Consider the following 17,679-nt stretch of genomic DNA (forward strand, 5'->3'; position numbering starts at 1 on the left):
TGTTAATATAAAACATTAAACTTTTTATTATACAATAAAGTCATGACATGCATGGTTACACGATTTGACATACAAATAGAAATTAAACATTGCTTTTGATGGAAGAACTGTATCCAGTTTGGTCATCGTAGTGCTTCGACCACAGCATCACACCTCCATACTTGGCTGAAACGTTGATAGCAGGGAGCAGTTTCAAGGTAAGATCGGCTACTGGAATGAACGGCTGCTGGAAGTCCCAAGAAAAATTTAGTTGAAGGAATGTCTATAGTCCATTGCTTCCATGCGTCTTCTAGACTCCCAATGCTTCTAGATGCGTATTGGTATGGTGGATTGTTATAGAATTGACCCAAACATAGTCAAATAGACCAGTTTTCATTGCACCCCCAACCCAAGCATTGGGGAAAGGACATTGAGGAGCAGCGGTTAAATACGCTTTCGTACCACGTTTGCCGTATCCTGAAAGGTACTTTGCAAGGTATCAAAGTCGACCCCGTCCAAGACAGCTTCCCCTAGCAGTAGAGAAGACCGTTCCCCCTAAGAAGTTCCAAAGATAAATAGGCACCTGCCTAGCATCTTCAGCATAGTTAACAAAATCATAGTTACCTGTGGCACAAGTCTCCGATAAGGTACCTTAATCTCCATTTTGACCCCAGTAAATAGCAATTCCACCAGCATCAACATTAACAACTAGTAAAAGAATTATTGAGCAGAAAAGAGCCAGTGGCCTTGCTGGAGTTAATGCCATCTTTGATCCTACTCTGGTTACTAAAAAGCTCTTATGTATTGGAGAAAAGCAGCCTTCGTCGACAACGGATTTGTTCGGATTTATTAATAGATGATTAATCACTAATCCTCACTGTATCAACAGCATAGAGCAGTGGAATAGCGTAGACGATTAGTTTCAAAGTGAGTTCCTACACGTCCATCTTCCACCATTGTCCCCTGTTTTGGTGACTTACTATTGGCTCCTTTCCTTAGTTATTCCTTGGTTATTCCTAGAGGTGTCTGGTTGAGTACCAATGAACTGTAGTATGAATGATCGAGTATCATTATCACATGATTAGGAGTATTTAGAATATATATTATTTAATAATTACTATAGCTTAATCAAATAATAATAATAATTTAAGTGTAGAAAAGAATATTATTTTTTTGAAGTCTGAATTTGAGATATGTTTCTAAATTATGTGATGTTAGTAAACTTCAAAAATTTTAAATAAATATTATTTCATAATCATTTTAATTATTAAAATATTTTAAAATATTAAATTAATAATAACTATATCTAAATATATTTAAATTTATAACTTTTGAGATGCTAATTGATGATTGATTCAAAAATCAAGCAACTCAACTTCTATTTTTACTATATCCCAACATAAAATCAATGATGGGCTGAGAGAACAGGTGGAGATGATCGTCTTGTGAAAATTTTAAATTCTCATATAATTGAATTATTTTCTTTGTATATTTTATGATAACATGTTTTTGAAATATCTAAATTTTATAAGTTTCTCATACATAAAGTCATGTGTATGTCCTTGCACGGAACCAAATAAGACGAGGGAGGGATGTATCCATAACTATTTAATTTATTTTTAAGTCTTTAATAATTTAAATAATATTAAATTTAATTAGTCAATTAATTTTTTCTATTAAATAGTTATTAGATATTATTATTTCTAAATTAAATAAGTAAATTATAATCATCTTTATAAAATTTTTGTATTAATTGGACCAGCTTAAGAGGGTTAAGAAGTGGTTGTGCATACAATTACGCGATGAGGGGACCTTAGATTTTTTTTTTTTGTTCCCCCACCTTATTTTAAGATTTTACTTTGATTAATTTGGATCAACTCAAATCGCATATATGATATTGATGGGTGAAACTTCTAGTAAAGATTCAAATCCGAAACTTTATTTAAATAATATTAAATTATTTATCATTTAAATCAACCCATTAACGGACTGTAGACTTTGGTGTTACGTAAGATACTAACTATTACTCACTTTATGTGCCGGATCCATTTCTAGTTCGACCAGTTAGGTCCCCTTGTTCGCCTCTTTTCTTCAACATTTAATGTTCCGAATTTCGGTTGCTGTAATGTTTTCATCTTCTACTCCCCATGCTGCTACGAGTTTAACTTCTTCTTTACATATTATGTCAGTACCGGAATTTTTTAAATCCATGACTTATATTTCTTAAATAATATAATATTTTAATCCTACTTGGAATTTAAAATCGAACAACACCACCTCTCTATGTTTGTTTCTCTTGGTCTCTATTTGGGTGCTGAAACTCCCACTTGTCACAGGCGTTGTTTAGATTTTGTGTGTTCACTTTCTTTGTTTTTCTCTTGTTTGTTCCAACTTCTTCTTTACATATTATGTCAGTTACCGGAATTTTTAAATCCATGACTTATATTTCTTAAATAATATATTTTATCCTACTTGGAATTTAAAAATCGAACAACACCACCTCTATTGTTGTTTCTCTTGGTCTCTATTTGGGTGCTGAAACTCCCACTTGTCACAGGCGTTGTTTAGATTTTGTGTGTTCACTTTCTTTGTTTCTCTTGTTTGTTCCATGCGCTCCATTTTAGTCACACAGGACATCATTTTTCTTTAATGAAAAACATCAAGCATCAGCATCAAACACGTCTTAAACCCTTTTTCTTGTGCCGCCTGTGCCCTTTTTTCCCTTCCATCGCCTGCTCTACAGCTGCATCTGCTAAGAACTTGCAGTTTATATGACCATGGTCTAGAGTCAGTATGTAGGGACGGACGTATAATTTTATGTTAAGAGATGGATTTATAAAATTTTAGGGCGTGGAAATAGATTACCAATAGAAAATATAAAAAAAATATTTAAAATATATGAAGATTTTCAGATTAAGGTTACTCTACCCGCCCTCCTTTGGTCCATCTACGTATGATAGTAACTAATAGTCTAATAGATCAAGTTGGGTATTTTCTCATCACTGGCATGATATTCAAAGTAACTTACGGGGAACCATTTAATGAATGATTAGCTATATATAAATGTAAGAAAGCGATCATCAAGAACATAGAAGCTACAGTGGATTTGGTTTCCAGATTATTGGCCCGTATGTCTCCTGCTTGACTTGGACAGAACAGACAAATGTATGCCCTCGTGGTCGTGGTCACCCTGGTTTTGAAGTCATTTCACACCTTTATAATCTCCTTTTAAATCCTTGATTATTTCCAACACATCAATGGTTGATTACATGGAAACCTCGCAATCTCTAGCCACTGATAGTTTCTCCTACAGTTGGTTATCCGACCGTAAACCCTCCTTAGATGGCCTCCATGAAGATTCCTTTAGCAACTGTTGTGAAGATTCAAATAGATTTCTCATAGACCACAACTTCAAGTTCGAGTCCATTGCTCCAACTCCTCAACCTTTTGTTCATGCCGATGAGCTTTTCACCAATGGCTTCATCAGACCTGCTTATATTGATCCTTCGAAGGGAGATTCATGCACCACCTTAGATTCCATTGAAACCCCACCCTTTTCTTCGAGAACTGACCGAATCCCCATGGAGGGGAGGATTCATTGCAGCTTTCTTGGAAAATACAGGAGATCAACAAAGAAAATGTTGAGAAATCTTTTTGAGAATCTGAGACCTTTGTGCCATAAGCTAGGGTGCTTTAGAAAAAGTACCGGGGTTGATGATATTGAGAGGAGTATAATGTGGAGAACTAAGAGCCGGAACGGTGCACCACTAGGGTCTACGCAACGGATCACAGCTTGTAGCACTTCAATGGGGGGCGATTCATGTTATCTTGAGAACCCTATTTATGAGGCCGTTCTCCATTGCAAAAGATCAATAGGTATTGTTCCCATACCCTAAACTTAAACGGTTCAAAGATTCTTAAATTTTTTTTTTGCTTTGATTCATTTTTCAGGAAAATAATTCATCCATGCTCTCATATGAGGAAAAGATAGAGAAGTTGAAGAGATGCATGGTGGAAGCTGATGAAGAAGAGTCAATTTGTTCTAGGATATTAAACGACAGAAAATATTATTTCTTAAACTATCGAGATTAAACTAATGGAGTATCATACTTCTCTGTTTTGTTCTTCACTGTGTCATTTGTTGTGGCCCATGCTGTGTGAGACATGGTTATTGATGGGATTATATGGAAGTTTTCTTTGAAACTTCGAAGATATCTGTTGACAGGTTAGATCGTCTGGCAAATTATAGCATTACGTGTTTGAATACCTTGTGATTATAATCAATAATGTTAATCGTGGCCTCCGATGCTGCCATGGTTCTGTTACAATGAAATGAGAAGAATTTGGATAATGATGAACTTTGGTTCGAACAATCATTCTCCTTTTGGTTCGAACGCTTAGCCAACAATCATTGAAGATGAATCTGATGTTAAATGGGCAAGTAAGGAATTAAATATATTCTTGGTGAACCAACAATCATTCTCATTTGGTTCGAACGCTTTCCCACTATAAAAATTCCAACGGCAGTGTACACCCTTTGCCCTTGTGTGAGTGTTGGAAAGGGAGCGTCGCCAACATCCGCCCACAATTATTGATACAGAGAGAGAGAGAGAGGATTTTGGAGTAGTGTTTATTGCAGGAGACAAGACAGGGAAAGGGGACAAGCAATGTTGGGAGAAAATTCCCTAGTCAATGCCCCTATCAACTTGCTTCAATTCTTGTTCTCTTCTGCTCTTTATCTTCATTCACACCTTTAGAACAACCGCCACAAAATGACCACACTCACTATTTATGCATATGTTCTCCGATGAACCTATACAAAATCTGGTTTCCATACTGAGTTGGATGAGTCGTGACAGATAACATGATTCTCCGCCATTAAAATGCAACAACAAAGATTTAGTAGCTCTATGGTTTTTGGGTGAAGAAAAAAGCATCCGGTGATTAAGCTTGTTAGAGATGGGACCAAAAACATTGCACGTTGCAGCTGTCGGGAAAATGTCCTTCTACCATTGAAATTGTTGCAAGGCTTACGAGTCCAATGATGGCTTATGCCATGGTTTGTGTTCGATTCATATGCTAGGATTTTTGGAGATTACTTGCACTAACACAAAGGGTAAACTAACTATTTAGTTACCTATCAATTCATGAGTTTCTGATTTGGTCACGCCTATTTTTTCTCAAAACTTACCTTACGATTATTTTTGGTCACCTCGTTAGGTTTGACGGATATAATACCAGTTTTAGTCCTTAAAACGTACACATTTTATTTAATTGATCTTAATTCAAAATAATTTAATAAATCATTTATATTTAAAAATCCTATCAATTTATCCTCATTTTATTTAAAATAATTATTAAAATAAAGTTCTATCAGAAATAAAGAAAATTTAAAAACAGTAAAATGATTCAAAATGCAATATTATTAAAAGAAGATACTAACATTACATCCTATACTTTGTAAAGAAAATCAAATTGAAATTTAAATTAGGATAATTATATTGATGGTTTGCAATTTGATTTTTAAAGGTCAATTTATAGTTTCTCTCTATCATGTTTTAGTATTTATATTTTAATTCCATATAGATTAATTCGTCTATCTTTATAATTTTATTAGTAAGTCTAAAAAATAATATTAATTTTTTTTAATTAAAATAATATTGTATGCTTTTATAATATATGTTTGAGGATTGTATATTCTTTTACATAACATCAAATTAGACTTACTCATATAAAAAGAGTTAAAACCTAAATTATTGTAACAAAAATTACTTATAAAATAAATTGAAACTCAATTAACTTATTGTACTTCTTCCGAAAAAACTCAAATATTGTATTTAAAAGTCTATATTACTATAAATTATTTGTAAATCATTTTTACTCACTAAATTTAGTGGAATCAAATTGAATTTCTAAAAAATATTATTATATTTAATATTTATAGTTTCTCCCTACCATGTTCAAGTTTAGATTTAATATTTATGTTTATATTTATATCTGATTGATCGATATTGTATATAATAGTTATACAGTAAAATAAATAGTTAGTAAATTTATTCATTTTTATAATATTATTAGTAAATTCAAAATCATTAACATTATACGTAATTTTATAATAAATGTTTAAATATGTTCAATATTCCTTCCTCTTATATAATATACCAATAATTATATCAATTTTTTTATAATAAATATTTGAGTATATTTAATCTCATCTGATATAACATATCATCAATAATATCAATTAAACATTGAATTATTATAACAAAACACAAATATACGAAATAAATTGAAACATGAAGGGAAAACATTAAAAAAACAATTAAAAAATTCACGAAAAAAAAAACGAATGATATAAATATATGAACATGTTTAAAAATATATAATGAACTACATAACATGAAACATAACTAATTAACACAAACATACAAACATGTTGAAACTTAAAAATAAAACTATAAACGCATAAATTATTACATATAAAATTTATAATATGCTAAATATTATTATATTAACAAAAACCTTACATTTATATATAAAAACAACACATCTATGCTAATTTTTGAAAGAAAAAACAATACCATGAATTTCACACATCTTTTTTTCCTGTAATTTATGTGCACAATATTTCATAATTGGAACATTTAAAGTGACATTCTTATCCTCCAATTAACTTTAATCATCAAGACTACCAAAATACTGGGGTTTCTTGCATAATATAGGACTGGCCATAAACGAACAGCACAGAACCAAGGCAATAACGCAGGCTATAAAACGGCACAAAACAAGGCGGCAACCAATGTAAAAAAAGCTTAATGCTATCCAAATTAAACAAAGCTACATAAAAATATTATCACCTTATGGCGCCATTTGTAATCTTGGCATATTGCTAAAAAACTGATTGCCTTTTGATGATACAGATTTTGAACTGAAAACCATTCATAAAAGTTTGTTTGAGGAAGAAATGCCTGCACCTAATGTGAATGGAGCACACCCCCACGCCCTGGAAACCAAGAACCAGCCAAATGTTTGCCTAAACCTTCTGGGTCTTTAAAGGACCCTTCGGAATTTTACTCAGAACCTTGGCATCAAAAACTGCATATTGCTTTCTAATCTCAATCATAGCCTTCTCGGCAAATGGATCAACCTTGTCCTCATACTTCTCATATAGAACAGGCAGAGTATGCAGCAACACGAAAGCTGATAACATATAAATGAGGAATAAAAAATCAGTTTATTACATAGATAAAAGTACTTGGGGCTAAAAAAATTGAGTCAGTGTTATTACATATATAGTACAAGGTCAAGAAGTGGCACCAACTCCCCACGATTGACAGAACCCAGCATGCAGCTATAACCTAAAATACAAATCAAGGAATGGAAATATTAGTAATTCTCTCAATCAAACTTAAGATGAGGCATCCCCATAGGCATGAAAACAAACACACCATAAGAAATTCCTTCCGATTACTTCCAGATGCAATATCTCGCAGCAGCTTCAACACACGGTTCAATTCAGTAGTTAGAGCTGAGACAACTTGGACGAATGGTTCCTCTGGTAAATAAACTTCGGGAATGCGAGGTGGGGTCCTATAAAGAAAAGTGTGGGTTTATATCTTTAAGAAACAATAAAATATCTTAAACTCAATAGCCAAATAAAGAAAAGTGTGGGGTCCTATAAAGAAAAGTGTGGGGTTATATATACTCTTTAAGAAACAATAAAATATCTTAAACTCAATAGCCAAATAAAGCAAAGTTCCTAAGAAGAATGTATAAACTTACTTGTGGATGAAGGTATGAGCGCTGGACCACAAGAGCAATAGTGCAAGACAGAGTATCGAGATGTGGCAGATTAAAGTAAGTAGATGGTATTCAACCAGTTCAAAAAGGACCCAAATTGCAGTTGCTCCACCAAGCACACCAGCTGAAATCTTCTTATTCCTCCACAAGAATACATCAGCAGCTGCAACAAATTATTTACCAGTAAAATAAGAGAGAAAAAGAGAAGATCAGCATTTAACACAAACAAAAGTCATTAATCTTTCAACAATAGTTTCTCTTTCTAAAGCCCTTCAACTTAGATATATTGCCCAGAATGCAAACAAGAAAAATTACAAAAGCAAAAGACCCAAAATGTTAAGGTCTCAACTCAAGGTGCATTAATTAGCTTTCTTCTTATGAAACAGATCCTAAAGCATAAAACAAAATATAGATCCACTAATCTGAAATCAAGCAAAGCGTTGTAAACATAGTAGATTATATCTTTTACTCTCATTTGCATCAAGTACATCAACAACAAAAATTAAAAAGCTTAAAGCCATGTTATCGTTAATGAAATTTGAGAAAGAAAAAAAGGGGGAAATGTAAAATGAGAGAGTTCGTACGTTTTCCACCACCAAGCACATGATGAACTGGTCTCTCTCTTCCAAACAACCGAAAAATCTTAAACTGAACAGTAGAAGTGTAACCCGGTTTCTCGTGATCCGAATCCGAGGATGAATCGTGGCCGTGAATCTTCTCGCTTATCTTCTCCATCACCGACTCCACCGCCGAGTGCTTACTCTCCGATTCCTCCGCCATTGCTAAAAAAATCCGAACCGGAACCCAAAAATGACGGATTCTTGTCTCCGATTCTCACGAGGTTCGAAAGGTTCGAGGCCTGCTAGAGCTGAAGTGGGAAATGTAGGGTTTTATGATGTGAATATATAAACCGTCGATGAGTTTGTCTGAGGTTCGGAGCCAAAACCAAAGGCTCGGATTAGAATTTTGAAATTAGATTCGGGCAGGGGTATGGTCGGTGGGGTCCAGCGTAAATTGGATTATGGATGTTCTTTTCCATTTTTCTGACGAGATGAACGTGGAGTACCGAAGGGTCGGTGCGGGTTTTTGACTTTTTAGAAAGGTTCACCTATATTGGACACGTGGCAACCATTTAATGGGATGATGGTGTGTCATGGACGGCTATCGCATTAGAGTAGTCGCTTAGGGTTACTATAAGAGGGCTCCATGTTAATTATTTAAAAGATTATAACTTCAATAAAAAAATCTGAAAAATTAATCTGGTATTTTTTTCTAAAAAAAGTTTGTGTGATCTTCCTTTTCCTCTTTTATTTTTTTATTTTTTCTTAGAGAAAATCGTTAGTTGTATTAAAAGTAAAAAATATCCAGAATTATAATAAAGAATTACAGTATAAAATATCCAAAATTACAATAAAGATTTACAAATATAATTTTAAATGTAAACTAAATTATAATTAAGACATTTTTATAATTATTGATAAAAAAAATTAGTTACTTAGATCACACAATGACCAAATAAGGAAAATGTTAAAAAATCTAACCAAAATACTCGAACAAAATAAAGATATAACAAATCTGATTGCATCTGCAAACGAACCACAAAAGAGGATGAATCTATTGAAAGACCACCGACAAATAGTAAATCATAGTCAAGTGATGTGAGAAAACTATCCAAGAACGCAAAATGTGTATCCAAATCAATATAAGGGTCCAAAGTAGGGAAGATTAACATAATAACAAATAAGAGTCATCTTGATCAGTCTTAGCGATTGTCAAATATAACTACACAAAAAAAAGATAAACGAAAGCAACGACAAAAAATTAAAATTTGTTAAATAAAAGAGATAAATGTGCCACGAAGACAGATATAAACATGTCATGAAACATAATTATTCCTAAAAAAATTAAAAAAAAATAAAGAAAAAAATGAAACCGACGATCGACAAATAATATCAAAATTAATGACGTTGTCGGCTATATAAAATAAAAAAAATTAATTTGATCTATAAAAAATAATACAAATCGCAAATAAAAAGAATGAGAGGGATGAAAGAGAGAGCAACTAGGGTTTCCTTTTTTATTTTTTTTAAATAGATGATAACATTAATTTTATTATTAGCCATCGATCTTCGGTAGTTATTCGTTTTCTTTTCTTTTTCATCCTATATTATTTTATTTTTTTAATTTTCAAAAATTTAAATATCTTATTTTTATATGTTTTTCTCTATTTTTGTGACACGTGATTTATATATTCTTATAGTATAATATTTTTGGCTTTTAATATGTTTTTTATATATCTTTACGATCGTTTTGGTGTTTACATAAAAACCATCACAATTTTTTATTTTTTGATTAGTTTGTCGGTAGTCACGTATAATCAGAGATCTTCTTTAATAAAAGATTGTATGTCGATATAATTAATAAGTGTACGAAAGTATCACAATTTATACCTCTCTGTCGCCATAATTATTGATAAATCCAAGATAATTTTAATTTTGTTACACATATTTCATTGCACGAGCGAAATGATCATCCATCTCAGTTGGTAGAGCACAATGTTCTTAACCTTGAGGTTGTGGGATTGAGTCACATGGAGAGCATTTCATAATTTGGAGGTCTCCTACGGAAGCTGCTCTCAATCTAGTGTTGTGGGCAGCCTACTATCTTACCTCCCCTTATCCCATTACTTATGGGAACAAGGACAGCTATTTTTTTTTATATTTCATTGCACAAATACGAATTTAACTTTTACTGTTGATTATTATTATATTTATCACTTTTTGTAGAAAAGATATTACAATGTGAGTTAAATTTCACAGAATAAAGGTGAAAGAATAATTCCAACTCATTTAGGTGATTGGAATTACACAGAGTTTGGAAAATAGAAGAAACCTTGCTCGCAAAGGAATTTAAAGATAAGGAGAATATTAGCTCTTTTATTAGAATTAAAATCCTCCTCCAAGAAGATAAAAAGACGAAGAAGACGCTCAAGAATGGGGGGCGGGAGATAGGGAAGGGAAGTTCTTTTTTTCTTCTTCTTTATTTCTTTTCTTTTCATGTTGTTCTTTTCATAACCAGTCATGCACTAAATTTATTTTGGCTTGGGTTATTGTGATTTCGTGAAAACCTTTGGGATTTGTTTAAGTTATTGATTGTTTCTTCTTTAACAGCAAAGCTTGCTCATTCTTGATTCCTTGAATTTTGAGGGAATTGGGAGAGGATATTGAGAGTATTCATTTATTTAATATCGAGAGAATTAGATTTAAGAAACGAACGAAAATAATCTTTATTTAAACGAATGTTGGTGAAGGTTAATCCATCGTAGGGATAAGATTCAGATTTCAACAATTAAAATGAGTGCAAGATTGGTTATTGTTCACCCTCGGTTAACGCGTGAATATATAATCAATGCATGCACTATTGACCAGTTCTTTAAAGGTAGGAATAACAATAATACATTGAAGAACGATCTATCGAGCTTTGAAGGAAGGGTACCCAATTGCCTTGACAATCGCAATACCCCGATCTACTCATTTACTCAATTTTCGTCTATTGTTATTTACTTGTTTTCTTATTTTTAATTGTTATTCGAACTCATACAATCACAATTCTAATTTATTTTTCAGTGCTAGAAGTTAGATCTCAAAGTCTCACCAATTTCTGAGGGGACGATATATTTCTATATTATAACTTGCGACGCGTATACTTACACCAATTGCGAAACACTTAAATCGTGTAACTATAATTATAATTGTGTAGCGAAACAGTCTCTCTGTCAGATACTTTAGTTCGCTTACACTCCTTTATCACTTCTAAATCGTATCGTTGAGCAGAAACAAAGTTTTTTATGTTTTTGGTGACTATTGGCCCGGAGAAGAAGAAGTTAACTGTATTCTAACTTGGCTTTTTAAAACATTTTTGAGTTGTGGAAAGAAATGAAGGAATTAATTTGGCAATATATGTAACAACCCGGAATAAAATTTAGAGAAAAAAAAATTTAATTAAGTAATTTGGCAAAATTTGAGGATTAAATCGAAAGTTTTCAAAATTGTAGGCCATTTTAGAAGTTAAATGAAATTCAGGGACCAAGCCCTGCATTACTCCTTTTAGTGTCGGCAGAAAATTTCATTTAAGCGTATGAATGGTTTTCTGTTTTCAAAACAGAAAACAATTGTGAAATTCCTCCTCCCGCACTCTACTTCAAAGCCGATTTCGACGCCGTCCGAATTCCGATCGTTGTTTTGAAACCACCGTTGTGTTCATCATCGAGCGAGGAACAAACCCTTCAAATTAATTGAAGCGAAACACGGCCAAACGTCGGGAATTTCCAGTCAAAGTAGCGACGGTTTTGTTAGCTCTATCGCCGAGGAAATCTTAAATTCACCGCTGATCGTTGCTCCGTTTACGACACCTCCCGCACCATCGTGTTCCTTGTGCCGTTCCGAGTTCACCGGTGTCAACCTTGTCCGCCGTAGACGGCGGCGCGTGAGGAGGTGGTGCAGTCAAAGATTCGGCCGATTTGAAATCGAGCTCTCCGCCGTTCAAAAATTTGAACCGATCGTTGTAAGTATCTTGAAATCGCTCAAAATAATTTTTAGAAATTTTTCCGGGATTTTTAGGGCCCCGGAGGACGCCTCACGCGCCACACGCGCCGCCGCAGGGCGAGTGGCTGCTGGAAACCGGTTTAACCGGTTTCAACCGGTTCGAACCGGTTTGACCGGTCTGAATCGGTTTGACCGGTCTGACCCGACCCGACCGTTGACCCGACCCGACCCGACCGTTGACCCGACCCGACCGTTGACCGTTGACCGTTGACCGTTGACTATTGACTTTCTTTGACTAAAACTTAAAATGGCTTTGACCGAGCATTAAACGACCGTTAATCTTTTCCGAGTATACCTATCCTGATAGTTTTCGACGTGCCGAATCCGTTTCCGTGGTCCGTTTTGTCAAATTCGAATCCGAAGGTCTCCAAATCTACGGTCAAAGTGGTTGACTTTGACTTTGACCAAGAATTTGAATTTTCGAAAAGTCATACTTTATGTTTTTCGATGCCCTGATTCCGATTTCGTAATCCGTTTGGCCAAATTCAGACTCGAAATACCTCAAATTGATAGTCAAACCCGAAAAATGCGTATATACTTAAGAAGTTTAGCTTTGAACAATTAAATAGGATTTGAGACTGATAAATATTATTGTTTGAAGGTACAAGAGACTCTCCGGATCGTTCGACAGCTCGACCCAGCTCTTATAGATCAGTTAAACCACGTGTGCCAGTATTTACCCGTTCGAAAACTGTAGCAGAGCGTGGTGAAACCAGCAATCAGTAGATTTGTTATTTGAATCTATTGTCGAGGTGTGTTCCCTACTTGTTATTGAACTGTTTTATTGGTTTTAATACGTGGTACACCGAATTCATTGCCTATTGTTTTATGGATGCACCAATTTAATGTGACAATTTATGGAATATGGCTGCTATCTAATTTTTGTTTTGAAATGGTATATGATTACCATGTTTTTGGATTTATGGAGTTTATGTCACGGTGCAATTGAATTTTGGAATTGAAATACGATGGAATAGCTCTGATCAAGCTAACTGGGCCTAATGTGACTCTTGAGGGCCCCAAGATGTTTCATTAGGTCGGCTTTCCTTTGCTGTGTGCTTAGGGTAAGCTATATGGACTTATTGACTTGGGCTTAAGGATACAAGCTTCGGAGCCTATCCTTAAGTCGGCTTTCTTTTTGCTATGTGCATAAATTAAGCTATATGGAAAATAATTTTGGGAACTACTGATGGTGTACCAGAAAAGGGTTTAAACTATGATTTTCAAAAAGTTAAACTCTTTTACGAATTTGTGAGATTACTGGAATATGATTTGTACCTATTGTGATTTTATGGAAATGTTGGGACACACTGAGCCTAGCTCACCTTTTGAAAATGTTTTCCCCTTTCAGATACTGTTGGGTAGATACCTTGGTTCGAGCACTTGGAGGATCAACATATCTCTTGAAGTAAATCAGATTGTAATGTTTTATCTGGCAAGTTTACTTTATTTTGGTGACATGGACCATATTTTAAAATATCGGATTTTATAATGATAACACTTTTGCTACTACTGCTCGGTTTATTGTGATTTTGAATTTGAAGACATGTTTTAAATTAAATTATTATTTATTTGTACTATATTTACAAGTTGGATTTTGATAGTATAAATTGTTTATAATTTCATGTTTTTATAATGTGATTTTATATTGATGGAATAACGGTTGCGAAAAATGTCTTTAATAATTATAATGTGATCCACTAGACTTAGTCAAAACGCATAGGCCGGGTCTAGGGGGTTACATTTATTGGTATCAGAGCTTTTGGTTTTTAACCCTCGGACTGTGTATGAGTCCACATTGAAAATACGGTTTTGAAATATTTTACAAAACGAGTTACTAAGGCCATGTCACAAAGTTATTAAGATTTTAACTATGTTTGAGACTCCAAGTGCTTATCTAACCCTAAGTTTTATCTTCTGTAGTAAACTTGAGATCCATCAAAATGAGTGCTAGACGTAGTCGTCGAACTAGCCGTGGACGAGGTCGAGTGGCTAGATTCGCAGATCCGATCGATGAGATACGGGTAGATCCCCCACCTCCGATAGGTGATCATGCTCCTACGACCCCAACGGATCTGCCTCCTGCCGCTGGTATTGGCATGACTACACCGATAATAGGAGCGACCGATATTGAGTTAGAGTCTACCGGAGTTGCTTTGGATGAGAATTTTGGTAGACAATTTCTGCAGTTAATACAGGGAGCAGTCAGAGCTACTGGTGTTGTATCTGAGGTTCCTATTTCGCAGACTTTGATTGCCAATGGAGTTAGAACTTTTGGGGGACAGATAGGTGGAGCTCCTACTGAAGCTGAGGATTGGCTCCAGGATACAGAGAGACGCATGGATCAGTTGGGTTTGGACTCAATTAAGAGATATCAGGGTGCTGTGGCGATGTTAGATGGCAATGCCTACACTTGGTGGGAGTCAGTGACCAGTAGTGTTCCTACCGATCGTTTGACCTGGAATTTCTTTAAGGATCGCTTTCGGAGCCGTTTTCTGGGAGAGCGCTACTTAGCTCAGAGACGACAACAGTTTCAAGACCTGGTTCAGGGAGACATGACTGTTTCTGAATATGAGATCGAGTTCCTGAAATTGCTGAAGTATGAATTCAGTATGGTACCTACGGAGAGAGATCGATGTCGTAAATTTGCCCTTGGACTCAGATACGAGCTGCGTAGGCAAGTTGTAACCCATCAGGATGAGATATTTGATGTGCTGGTAGGCAGAGCCAAAGATGCGGAAGAGGTGGAGTTTTTAGCTTCTGGTAGAGAGCGTGTTGATCAAGATCGATCTAAGAAATTTTCAGGCCCGATGGAGTCATCAGCACAGTCCGGAAAGAGGACTCGTACTTCAGCTCCTCAGAGAAGCAATACACGTTTCAGGCCTGCAGCATCCTCACCTTTAGCTGTCAGTCGAGGCGGTTCCTCGTCGTATTATAATGGGCCCCTTTGTGAGTATTGTGGTAAACAACACTCAGGAGAGTGTCGTAAGAAGATGAGTCTTTGCTATCAGTGTGGATCTAGTGGTCATTATCGGAGGGATTGTCCTCAGTTAGTTTCGTTTGAGCAGACCACTACCCAAACTCCTGTGCGTTCGCAGACTACAGTACATACCCCAATTAGAGATCGTAGTCAAGGAAAGACTCGAGGATCAGCGTCCAGGACAGACAGTAGAGCCCGACCTCAGCAAAATAGAGGGCCAACAGCTTCTGAGGCTAGACAGCCAGCTTTGGTTTATGCAACTAGACGTCGTGATGACAGAGATGAGCCTGAGGTTATTGCAGGTACATTTACTATTTATTCTATCCCATACTTTGCATTACTGGACAATGGCTCCACTCACTCCTATGTATCGAGCTCAGTATCTCGAAACCTTCAGATTCCGATAGAGAACACTGAAAATACTGTTACAGTTACGAGTCCAGTAGGACAAGCAGTATTAGTGAATAAAGTATTTCGGCGTTGCCCTCTCGAGGTTCAGGGAGAAATTTTTCTCGCTGATCTTATGGAGCTTCCTCTAGAGGAGTTTGATCTAATTCTTGGAATGGATTGGTTGAATAAACACAAGGTAAAGCTGGATTGCGAATACAAGCGGGCTACTCTGAAGACTTCAGATGGTCGGACTGTTGTGTTAATTGGGGAACGGCGTGGCTATCTCTCCAATATAGTTTCAGCGATGGAAATTGATCGTATGATCCGAAAGGGATATGAGACCTTCATTGCTTGTATTTTGAACACCAAAGGTGCATTGTCCACGATCGAGGAGATTCGTACAGTTAGCGAGTTTCCTGATGTTTTTCCGGAGGAGTTGCCTGGGTTACCTCCTGATAGAGAGGTAGAGTTCGAGATTGAGACTTATCCAGGATCTTCACCTATTTCTATGGCACCTTATCGTATGGCTCCAAAGGAACTTAAGGAGTTGAAAGTCCAATTGCAAGAATTATTCGATCGAGGATTTATCCGACATAGTACTTCACCATGGGGAGCTCCAGTTCTATTCGTGAAAAAGAAGGATGGGTCGCTAAGATTATGTATTGACTATCGGAAATTGAACAAGATGACGGTCAAGAATAAAAACCCATTACCCAGGATTGATGACTTATTTGATCAATTGCGAGGAGCTACTGTATTCTCTAAGATTGATCTTCGTTCGGGGTATTATCAATTGAAAGTTAAAGGATCTGATGTTGCAAAAACGGCCATTCGCACTAGATATAGTCATTATGAATTTTTAGTGATGCCTTTTGGTTTGACGAACGCTCCTGCAGCTTTTATGGATTTGATGAATCGGGTGTTCCGACCATATTTGGATCAATTTGTGGTGGTCTTCATTGACGATATTCTGATCTATTCTCGTACGGAGGCAGAGCATGACGAGCATTTGAAGATCGTTCTGCGGACTTTGAGAGAGCATCGTCTATATGCCAAACTAAGCAAGTGTGAGTTTTGGCTTCAAGAAGTGTCATTTCTGGGGCATATTATTTCTGCGCGAGGTGTTCAGGTTGATCCCAGCAAGATAGAGGCTATTATGAATTGGAAACGACCTAAGAACGTATCTGAAATCCGCAGTTTCTTGGGCTTGGCTGGTTATTATCGACGTTTTATTGAGGGCTTTTCGATCATTGCTTCTCCTTTGACAAAGTTGTTAAGGAAGAATGTGTCGTTTGAATGGGGCGAGGCACAACAGGAGAGCTTTGAGAAATTAAAGGCGGTTTTGACTCAAGCACCGGTGTTGATTCAACCACAGTCCGGGAAGGATTTTACAGTGTATAGTGATGCTTCACATTCAGGACTTGGTTGTGTTTTAATGCAGGAAAGTAAGGTGGTGGCTTATGCATCCCGTCAGCTGCGACCGCATGAGTGTAATTATCCTACTCACGATTTAGAGTTGGCAGCAGTAATTTTTGCCTTGAAGATATGGAGACACTATCTTTATGGAGAGAAGTGTTACATTTTCACAGATCATAAGAGCTTAAAGTATCTTCTGACCCAGAAGGAACTTAATTTGAGACAGTATCGCTGGTTAGAGCTTCTAAAGGATTATGATTGCGTGATTGATTACCACCCTGGTAAAGCTAACATTGTAGCAGATGCTTTGAGTCGAAAGACGGTATCGGAGTTGAGGTCTTTAATGGCCAAGATGAATTTATATGACGATGGCACTTTGTTAGCAGAATTGCAAGTTAAGCCGACCTTGGTTGATGAGATCAAGCTAAGCAGCCCCTTGATAGCTCCTTGCTTTCCATCTTTGAGCAAGTAGAGCAGGGGACAAACACAGATTACGCAATTGATCAGGAT

The 17,679-nt window shown here is 35.8% G+C and overlaps 2 protein-coding genes and 1 pseudogene across 2 annotated transcripts; 1 reads left to right on the forward strand and 2 right to left on the reverse strand.

Moving 5' to 3' along the window:
- Window positions 1-63: 63 nt before the first annotated feature.
- LOC120121159 lies at window positions 64-766 on the reverse strand (annotated as a pseudogene).
- A 2,482-nt stretch (window positions 767-3,248) lies between these two features.
- On the forward strand, window positions 3,249-4,282 carry LOC120121161 (probable membrane-associated kinase regulator 6). Its single transcript, XM_039140595.1, has 2 exons — window positions 3,249-3,855; window positions 3,931-4,282. Exons 1-2 carry the CDS (start codon window positions 3,249-3,251, stop codon window positions 3,936-3,938), a joined length of 615 nt encoding a protein of 204 aa, XP_038996526.1. The 3' UTR covers window positions 3,939-4,282.
- A 2,488-nt stretch (window positions 4,283-6,770) lies between these two features.
- Window positions 6,771-8,666, reverse strand: LOC120121155 (reticulon-like protein B5). Its single transcript, XM_039140593.1, has 5 exons — window positions 8,364-8,666; window positions 7,762-7,942; window positions 7,428-7,569; window positions 7,268-7,337; window positions 6,771-7,179 (listed from the first exon to the last, which is right to left on the reverse strand). Exons 1-5 carry the CDS (start codon window positions 8,557-8,559, stop codon window positions 7,013-7,015), a joined length of 756 nt encoding a protein of 251 aa, XP_038996524.1. The 5' UTR covers window positions 8,560-8,666; the 3' UTR covers window positions 6,771-7,012.
- Between the last annotated feature and the right edge of the window lie 9,013 nt (window positions 8,667-17,679).

The sequence above is a fragment of the Hibiscus syriacus genome, unplaced genomic scaffold (assembly GCF_006381635.1).
Source record: "Hibiscus syriacus cultivar Baekdansim isolate YM2019G1 unplaced genomic scaffold, ASM638163v2 tig00110357_pilon, whole genome shotgun sequence".
Classification (NCBI taxonomy): Eukaryota; Viridiplantae; Streptophyta; class Magnoliopsida; order Malvales; family Malvaceae; genus Hibiscus; species Hibiscus syriacus.